The sequence below is a fragment of the Podarcis liolepis genome (assembly GCF_965112155.1).
Source record: "Podarcis liolepis genome assembly, chromosome: 2".
In the NCBI taxonomy this organism is placed as follows: domain Eukaryota; kingdom Metazoa; phylum Chordata; class Lepidosauria; order Squamata; family Lacertidae; genus Podarcis; species Podarcis liolepis.
Window position 1 is genome coordinate 8,022,506 of NC_139555.1, and position 10,394 is coordinate 8,032,899.

Below are 10,394 nucleotides of genomic sequence, written 5' to 3' on the forward strand. Positions count from 1 at the left end.
GAAGTCTCTCAGCCCCACTCACCTCACAGTGTTTGTTGTGGGGGAGGAAGGGAAAGGAGATTGTTAGCTGCTTTGAGACTCCTTCGGGTAGTGATAAAGCGGGATATCAAATCCAAACTCTTCTTCTGCAAACTGTTTTTGTCTCACTGCCTTGGTTTTATTTAAAATGCTGGAAGCTTGCCCACCATGACCAGTCTTTGAATCTAGGATCCCCTCCCAACAAGCTCTTGAGGAATGCCCGTTTCCCCTCTTTTTAAATCAAGTGCTGTAGTCTAACGTTGTGGACAGATGGCGAAATTCCTTTAGAGTGAATGCTTTTTTTGGGGGGGGAGAGAAAGGTAGCATGTGCCAAGGCCTGCTGTGAAGGCTGAGGAAATTCTGTTCCCTGGGTGGGCTTCTTGCTGGCTCCTTTGAAATTCTCCAGCTTCCTCCCCATGGAGACCTTACAGCTTCCTGCCTCCTCTTTGTTGTTTATCCTATCTGGGTGTTCTGTCTGCAGTGGCCGTGTCCCAAATGCATGTCAAATATGCGCACCCCGTTTCTTGGCAATTCCCCGCCTCCCCAATCCAAGAGGTGTGCTCGTTAGTGTGTGATATGCTATATGTATATATAATCAAGCTCATCGTTCCTCCTGACCTCTCCTGGTGGTGGGGGAACCTAGTAGTAGTAACACGGTAGAATGGTGGGTATAGTTTGTGGGCATGCAGTGCCACCTGCTGGTGACTCCTTAGCCTCACAGACACAAGAGTTCCTCGTTATTCATTTCTAGGCGCTGATGGTTTCATGCTAACTTACAGGAGGTGCAGCCCCCCACACGACCGACTTGTGGAATGCATTTTTAATAATACAGGGGGCGGGGAAGATTAGGCATGTTTATGGATGATGGATCTGCTGATGGAGGGAGGGTACATCATGGTACTATCCATGGGCTAGCTTATGTGTTTGTATGCAGAATTTGGAAAATACAGCCGTACCTTGGTTCTCGAACGTAATCCGTTCCGGAAGTCTGTTTTACTTCTGAAAACGTTCAAAAACCAAGGCATGGCTTCCAATTGGCTGCAGGAGCTTCCTCCACTCAATCGGAAGCCACGTCAGACGTTCAGCTTCCAAAAAACGCAAACCAGAACACTCACTTCCAGGTTTGCGCCGTTCGGGAGTCAAAATGTACAAGCACCAAGGCGTTCGTGAACCAAGGTACAACTGTATGGTTTTCTGGAAAGCATAGCATTGTAGAATTGTAGAGATGGAAGGAACCCAGAGAGTCTTCTAGTCCATCCCCCTGCAATGCAAGATTCTCAGCTAAAGCATCCATGATAGATGACCATCCAACCTCGGCTTAAAAACCTCTACCACCTTCCAAGGGAGTCTGTTCCATGGTTGAACAGCCCTTACAGCCAGAAAGTTCTTCCTGATGTTAAGTCAGAATCTCCTTTCTTGTAACTTGAATCCATTGCTTTGAGTCCTATCCTCCAGAGCAGGAGAAAACAAGCTTGCTCCAACAGTGTGACGCGGCAGCTAAAAAAGCCAATGCAATTCTGGGCTGCATCAATAGGAGTATAGCATCTAGATCAAGGGAAGTAATAGTGCCAACTGTATTCTGCTCTGGTCAGACCTCACCTGGAGTACTGTGTCCAGTTCTGGGCACCACAGTTCAAGAAGGACACTGACAAACTGGAACGTGTCCAGAGGAGGGCAACCAAAATGGTCAAAGGCCTGGAAACGATGCCTTAGGAGGAACGGCTAAGGGAGCTGGGCATGTTTAACCTGGAGAAGAGGAGGTTAAGGGGTGATATGATAGCCATGTTCAAATATATAAAAGGATGTCACATAGAGGAGGGAGAAAGGTTGTTTTCTGCTGCTCCAGAGAAGCGGACACGGAGCAATGGATCCAAACTACAAGAAAGAAGATTCCACCTAAACATTAGGAAGAACTTCCTGACAGTAAGAGCTGTTCGACAGTGGGATTTGCTGCCAAGGAGTGTGGTGGAGTCTCCTACTTTGGAGGTCTTTAAGCAGAGGCTTGACAACCATATGTCAGGAGTGCTCTGGTGGTGTTTCCTGCTTGGCAGGGGGTTGGACTCGATGGTCCTTGTGGTCTCTTCCAACTCTATGATTCTATGATCTTCAGTGTGACAGCCCTTTAGGTATTTGAAGATGGCTATCATATCTTCTCTTTTCCATGATAAACATACCCAGCTCCCTCAACCTTTCCTTCTAAGGCTTGGTTTCCTTGATCATCTTGTTTGCCCTCCTCTGTGCACTTTCCAGCTTGTCAACATCCTTAAATTGTGATGCCCGGAATTGGGCACTGTATTCCAGGTGTGGTCTGACCAAGGCAGAATAGAGTGTACTAGTACTTCCCTTGATCTGGACACTGCTTTTTAATCTTTGTTGGAAGCCGCCCAGAGTGGCTGGGGAAACCCAGCCAGATGGGCTGGGTACAAATAATAAATTATTATTATTATACTTCTTGAATAGCATTAGCTTTTTTTGCTGCTGCATCACACTGTTGACTCATTCAAAAAAACCCACAACTCTCTGTATGGTTGCACAACTCCAAGCTGAGGCTGATCAAAGTTTCAGAAACTAAACTAGACATTGAGAAGAGCTAGCTACCTGTTGGAAAGGCATCAAGGTCTTCACTGCTCTATGCATGATTCCAAATTGTTCCCAGCCTGGGGTTTCTACAACCTTAATTAACTGTTTAGGGTCAAGGGACATGGCCTGAAGCAAACAGATAAGGTGACATCCAAGGGCAGCTCTGGCCAGACTTGTCACTTGTCGTTATAGCACCAGAGTGAATCCTTTTGTCCACTTTATGTCACCTGATCTGCAGACTGGGTAGCTGCATTGCGATGATCTAGCCATCCTTTCTGTAGTCTTGGTGCGAGAGAACAGCAGTTATCAGGCAGGTAGCTCCCTTCTTCCAGCAAACTGCCCCCAGTAGGCTGGAGAGAAAGGCGCCTTTATCTTGCTTTGAGTGAGCTGGTGCCTTACAAATACACAAACTGTCTATACGTTTTACTGATGTTTAGCGATGGTTTGATCTTGTCAATGTCAGGGTAACCTTGGTGTTCTTTTGTCTTTTCTAAGAAATCTTACTATTCTAGAATCATAGAATTGGAAGGGACCTCAAGGGTCGTCTAGCCCAACCCCCTGCAATGCACAAATCTCAACAAATCAGTCTCCCATCCAATTTGAAACCAGGCTGGACCCTGCTTAGCTTTGAAAATGTGCCAGCAGTTTTAGTGCTGCACCACTAGGAGGACAAGCCACAAGGGAGATAGAAGTTGAACAACAACTTGTAACTTGCTAATGAAGTGCTTTTTCAACACCTTATTTTAATTTTTTAAAACAAAATCTCACCTCTTTACCAAATCTAGGGCTTCTTCTTCTTCTTTGGCAATCACTCATAGCCGAGTAAGATTGTCTTCCATAAACACGGTTTTAACAATGAGTCCGTATGTGACTGTGGAGGCCAATTCTGAATCCACACGTCCTTCCACAGTGGGGACAGTGGTTTCCGGGCAGGAGTTGATCAGAGCAATCATGGCTATGAGCCGCGATGACGATGCTCCGCCTCCATATTCAGAGACAGCAATGCTTCTGAACACCAGTTGCTGGAAACCACAGGTGAGGTGAGCGCAATTGCACACAGGTCTGGCTTGCAAGTTTCCCATAGGCATCTGCCTGGCTACTATGAGCACAGGATGCTGGACTAGGTGGGCCTGATCCAGCAGGTCTCTTTATATGTTCTTATGTACCATACAGTCATGGGACGCAGGTGGCGCTGTGGGTTAAACCACAGAGCCTAGGACTTGCCGATCTGAAGGTCGGCGGTTTGAATCCCCACGACGGGGTGAGTTCCCGTTGCTCAGTCCCAGATCCTGCCAACCTAGCAGATCAAAAGCACGTCAAAGTGCAAGTAGATAAATAGGTACCGCTCCAGCGGGAAGGTAAACGGCGTTTCCGTGCACTGCTCTGGTTCACCAGAAGCGGCTTAGTCATGCTGGCCACATGACCCAGAAGCTGTACGCCAGCTCCCTCGGCCAATAAAGCGAGATGAGCGCCGCAACCCCAGAGTCGGCCACGACTGGACCTAATGGTCAGGGGTCCCTTTACCTTACTGTACAGACATACCTCATGTTACGTTTGCTTCAGGTTGTGCGTTTTCAGGTTGCGTCCCAGAAATACCGGAAAGGGTTACTTCTGGGATTTGCCGCTCGCGCATGCGCAGATGCGCAAAATGACATCACGCGCATGTGCAGAAGTGGTGAACCGCGACCCACGCGCGCAGACGTGGGTTGCGTTCTTTTCAGATTGCGAATGGGCCTCCGGAACGGATCCCATTCACAACCAGAGGTACCACTGTAATCCAAAAGGAGCTGACGGCTAGTGAACTTGCAATTCTAGAGTGTAGCTGGTCACAACCCAGGAGGGAGAGAGGAGTGACATTTTAGTGTCTTCTTCCTGCTTTCCAGTCTAGGTTGGGCAAAGAGTAATGTTTTTATTTGGCACAGATGCATGTAGATTTGGTGGGGATTCCAAATTTGGGGGTGCAATTCCTTGTTTCCAGCTGAGCTGTGATAGTCAGGGGCAGCTGAAGCAAGGCCCTCAGCAGTGTGGAACTTAAGGTGATATGGCTGTGAATGAGACATTACTATTTTTATATCTACATTTGTTGAGAGTTGGTGAAACCTTTATTATTGGTCTTACATGACAGCTTCACTAATCAGCGTAGGCAGAGAGGTGATAATAATATAATAATAATTTATTTATACCCCACCCATCTGGCTAGGTTTCCCCGGCTACTCTAGGCGGCTCCCAACAGAATATTAAAAACACAATAAAACATCAAACATTAAAAATTTCCCTAAACAGGGCTGCCTTCAGATGTCTTCTAAAAGTCAGATAGTTTATTTCCTTGACATCAGGTGGGAAGGTGTTCCACAGGGCAGGTGCCACCACCGAGAAGACCTTCTGCGTGGTTCCCTGTAACGTTACTTCTTGCAGTGAGGGAACTGCCAGAAGGTCCTTGGAGCTGGATCTCACTGTCCGGACTAAGCTGATGGGGTTGTTTAGAACCAATTTCCTTGATGCTTTGCACAACTCTTGGGTTTGGGTCCATCTGTGCTGATATTTTCACTGTTTCCTCTTCCTCCTCCTTCACCTCCCATTTCAGCAACTTCTCTTGGACTCTGTGCCACAGCAAACATCCTCCTCAGTCCTACAACCTTTTGTCCCTGTGGTACTTTATATTACCTGTGACAGGTGCCGTGCTGAGCCAGGCCTCCTCAGGTATAACTTGCAGCCTCATGGTAAAGCAGGGCATTAATATCCCTGTCCATGGCTAGCAAAACCAGAACAAAGTGGGTGAAAATTTGCTCAATAAAGTATGCAGAATAAGAGCAAGCACATTAACTCCATCCATGTGTTAAAGCCATAACAAATTGCAGAATTTGAGTCTTATATTGGTGATGGATTTTAATGTTTTTAGCATAGAGGAGGTACAGTTCTGACACTGGATGCCAGCTGGGCTGCACTGATGCAACAGTAGTCCTTTGTAGGCGCACAAGGAAAGACAAAGGCAGTTCATCTGGGGCCACTTAGTTCGTTGCAAGCAGAACAAATGACAGCAAGGCCCCCATAGACCCATAGAATATGATAAGACGTTCTGGGCCCAGAGTCTCCCAGGGAAGCAAAACAGACGAGAGGGGAGGGGGAAGAAGGGTGCCATAGCTTGGCAGGAGAGCACATAATTTGTATGTCCTGGGAGAAATCTTGGCTTAAAATGATCACTAGTTGTGGGGTCTGCAGATCGCAGGGCCAGACGGTTACTTCTTCTAGTAAGGTAAAGGGACCCCTGACCATTAGGTCCAGTCATGACCGACTCTGGGGTTGCGGCGCTCATCTCGCTTTATTGGCCGAGGGAGCTGGCGTACAGCTTCCAGATCATGTGGCCAGCATGACTAAGCCGCTTCTGGCGAACCAGAGCAGCGCACGGAAACGCCGTTTCCCTTCCCGCCGGAGTGGTACCTATTTATCTACTTGCACTTTGACGTGCTTTCGAACTGCTAGGTTGGCAGGAGCAGGGACCGAGCAATGGGAGCTCACCCCGTCGCGGGGATTCGAACCACCGGCCTTCTGATCGGCAAGCCCTAGGCTCTGTGGTTTAACCCACAGCGCCACCCACTCAGGTAGCTCCAAGTACCTGAGACCAATTGCTAGAACTGGAGCTGAAAAAGCTGGAGCCAGAAATGCAGATGTGAAAGAGATAAACAGCTACCTGACATTTAGAAGACATCTGAAGGCAGCCCTGTTCAGGGAAGTTTTTAATGTGTGACAAATAATAAATTACAATTACAATTACAGTGGGCAGAAGATGCTTCTCTGTTCCATGAATTTATGTTAGGCCTGGACAATGCAGACCCTTCATGTTGCCTGCCAGTTGCTGGGGGCAATATGGAACATCCTGTTTCCTTTGTGTGCTATCTCCTGTCTGGCCTGACCCCAGACTGTACTGATGGTGGAAGCCAAAGTGTTCTGTGAGGGCAGGTTCTGGGGCAGGGGTCTGCAACCTGCGGCTCCGGAGCCGCATGCAGCTCTTTTACACCTTTGCCGCGGCTCCGGGGCGGATACTAGCGAGGGGAGGAGGCGCATTGTGCGCCCCGACACTCCTCACTGTGGTGGGCGCTGTATTGGCTGTGACGTCGCATGGGGGCGGTGCATGCGTTAGTCACACACCGTCCCGACATCACCTTCCCGCCCGCTGTCAGATCGTGGCTCCGGAGATATATTTGTTTTAAATGTCGCAATGGTTTTGCGGCTCCCAGTTTTTTTCCCCTTCGGAAACGGGTCCAAGTGGCTCTTTTTGTCTTAAAGGTTGCAGACCCCTGTTCTGGGGGAACGCCCGCAGCAAACTGAAACCACCTCAGGCAGCAGCCATTCTGAGTTCAGCCACTGTCGCAAGAGTCTCATAGGTGAAATCTACACACACATGAAAAACGCTGTGAAAATGCTTTTTAAAAAACGTTTTGAAAAATATGTTGGATTTGCCATAGCTCACCATCGCCATCTAATGTCACATTTGTATATTGCACTTTACAAAACACTTAAAATGTTGCATAGCTGAGTCCATAGCTGCCGCTTTTGTTCCGCAGTTCAGTCTTCGGAGGTATCATTTTGTAAAGTTTGCAGTAGCTAATGTCGCCCACACAGTTTGGGAGAGCTGATTTGGCTAGGGTCCGGTTGCATGAGATTCCCAGTTCATTTCTCTAGGATGCTGGCAGCCACTCTCCAAGGTTTGAGGCAGAAGTCTCTTTCATCCCTACCTGGAAATGCCTTCTGCATGCAAGGCAGCTACTGTACCTCTGAGCCAGGGCCCTTGTCCTAGCAGATTCCTGTTAATTGGACGTTGGTACTCAAAGCAGTGAAGGGACGCGGGTGGCTCTGTGGGTTAAACCACAGAGCCTAGGACTTGCCGATCAGAAGGTCGGCGGTTCAAATCCCGATGACGGGGTGAGCTCCTGTTGCTCGGTCCCTGCTCCTGCCAACCTAGCAGTTCGAAAGCACGTCAAAGTGCAAGTAGATAAATAGGTACCGCTCCGGCGGGAAGGTAAACGGCATTTCCTTGCGCTGCTCTGGTTCGCCAGAAGCAGCTTAATAATGCTGGCCACATGACCTGGAAGCTGTACGCCGGCTCCCTCAGCCAATAAAGCGAGACGAGAGCTGCAACCCCAGAGTCGGCCACGACTGGACCTAATGGTCAGGGGTCCCTTTACCTTACTGAAAGCAGCACGGACCTGTCCTGCACTGGTTTGGAGAACTTGCATGTCACTTTTGGGGGCCAATCAAAAAATGATCCAGCGAAGAAGCTTGCCTCCTTCACGGGCCACCCCCATGCTCCAACCTTCCTGAGACCTAATTCACAAACCCTTACCCTGGATGAAGATTTGCCTGCTGCTGCCTTTTGGTCCTGGACGAGTGCCGTGAGATCTAACAAAGTTCTTTTTGTCATTCCCTTCTCAGTCTTGGTGTCCAAATCCTCCCCGAAGAAGCCTCGCGGCCGGAACATCTTCAAGGCTTTCTTCTGTTGCCTTCGCGCACAGAATGTCGGGCAGTCGGGCTTTGGTGGGGATCATGGCCCACACAAGGAGGAGACGAGCACCATTGCCAAGGTGAGTGGAGGCTGACGCAGCGATCACTGAATTACACCCAGAGAGTATAACAGGCAGTGCTAGTAGTATCTGAGCTTCTTTTCTCTAGTCGCTTTCTGTATTCTAGCTATCCAGGTTTAGGGTGTGCCCCATTAGGATATCAACTCTGTCCTAGTTCTCCAGCTACCTGAAATTATCCCTGTCTCTGTGTAAATGATCTCTCTCGCTTGACACTTCCTCTCATCAGCATTTTTAACTTTTTAAACTCCCGGCTGACCAGAGTTCACAAGATAGCTTGGTTAGCCTCTGTTTACATCTGACTGGCTCTCTCCCAATCAAAAATGGCTTTCAGGAGGGAGCAGTTACTTTGGATCGGAAGCAAGTGCTTCTACGGCCATTTCACACATTGCAGCGCTGCCGTGTAGGAAATAGCATAAACCCCACACGGAGAGCATGATCCACGACTATTGCGAATATCAGTATTTCACTGCTTGCTAATGAGCTGGGAAGCCATGGCTAGTCTCTGTGGGATGACATATAAGTGGGCTTCAGCCTATTTTCTATCCAGGGGAGGAAAACTCTTGTACAGTGGTACCTTGCTTCTCAAACTTAATCCGTTTCAGAAGTCTGTTCCAAAACCAAAGGGTTCCAAAACCAAGGCACGCTTTCCCATAGAAAGTAATGCAAAGCGGATTAATCCGTTCCAGACTTTTAAAAACAACCCCTAAAACAGCAATTTAACATGAATTTTGCTCTCTAACGAGACCACTGATCCATAAAATGAAAGCAATAATCAATATACTGTGTTATAAAATAAACAAGACGGCATTGTAGATGATAAAAATTAGAATTATTTTGTTTCTTACCTGCACTGATGATAGTCATTGTTTGTATAGGTTTTTTTTATCCATTTCTGCAATCAATCAATCAATCAATCAGTAGCTGAACTGGGTTCCACACAGTCACAAAAACAAATTAACCAAAAAAGCCTCAAAAACAAAAACGTGAAATAAATAGCAAAAACAAAAGTGCCAAACTTAATCTGTTCCGGAAGTCCATTTGACTTGAAAAGTTCGAAAACCAAGGTGCAGCTTCTGATAGGTGCAGATGCCCTGGAAACAATAACTGACAGCTGCATCAGATGTTCGGCTTCTGAAAAACATTCGAAAACTGGAACACTTACCTCCGGGTATTTGATGTTTGGGAACCAAGGTGTTTGAGTATTGTGGCGTTTGAGATCCAAGATACCACTGTAGATGCTGCTGGTCTCATAGCCCCATCCCTCCTCAAAACATATGCATTTGACCACATTGTTGCTGCCACCCCATCTATAGATATCGCCCTCCGCTTTTAAAAAAGAAATATATATGAATCTATATGTGGTAAAGGGACGCGGGTGGCGCTGTGGGTTAAACCGCAGAGCCTAGGACTTGCCGATCAGAAGGTCGGTGGTTCGAGCCCCGCGATGGGGTGAGCTCCCGTTGCTCGGTCCCTGCTCCTGCCAACCTAGCAGTTTGAAAGCACATCAAAGTGCAAGTAGATAAATAGGTACTGCTCTGGCGGGAAGGTAAACGGCGTTTCCGTGCGCTGCTCTGGTTTGCCTGAAGCAGCTTTGTCATGCTGGCCACATGACCCGGAAGCTGTACGCCGGCTCCCTCGGCCAGTAAAGCGAGATTAGCACCGCAACCCCAGAGTCGGTCACGACTGGACCTAACGGTCAGGGGTCCCTTTACCTTTTTATATTTGGTAAAGAAAACTACTGCTGATCACATATATAGAGTGCTCATCTTCTCAGCACTGAATTTCTTCAGCCTGTCCCCCACATACTTTAGAGTTAAGGAGCTGAGGCTTCCTTCTGGGTCAGTTAGCAGGGCTCCCACAGTGTTGTCAGTCAAGAAATCTTTTCTTTGAAGACTTGAGCCTCCACCAGCCTCCATCACAGCCCAAGCTTTTGAGGCTTGTAGGATCACCTGTGTCAACCTGAACCTACTCGTCCATTACCACCACTCTTTCATTCTAGGTAGAAAATGCAGCCTTTAGGATTCTGCTCCTTAAAAACTTAGTGGGTAAATTCAGAGGCTTTCTGAGATCCCTGATAGTAGTATTACACAGCCTTGCCTTTTTCATGATACCTACATCTCTGCTTTCCTCTTTCCCCTCCCCTTTTAGTCTGATCTGTTGCAGTGTCTTCAATACCAGTTTTACCAGGTATGTCTTTGTTCCAAAGCCAAGGGAGAT

At 47.8% G+C, this 10,394-nt stretch overlaps 1 protein-coding gene across 2 annotated transcripts in view; it reads left to right on the forward strand.

Moving 5' to 3' along the window:
- CTDSP2 (CTD small phosphatase 2) overlaps positions 1-10,394 on the forward strand; it is a 72,549-nt gene that overhangs the window by 45,117 nt on the left and 17,038 nt on the right. The window contains exons 2-3 of one of the 2 annotated variants that reach the window (XM_083485446.1): positions 8,029-8,177; positions 10,326-10,364. In XM_083485446.1, coding sequence (XP_083341572.1) covers positions 8,029-8,177; positions 10,326-10,364 — 188 coding nt within the window. The remainder of the gene's footprint in view (positions 1-8,028; positions 8,178-10,325; positions 10,365-10,394) is intronic. The other variant, XM_083485447.1, reaches the window with a different exon arrangement.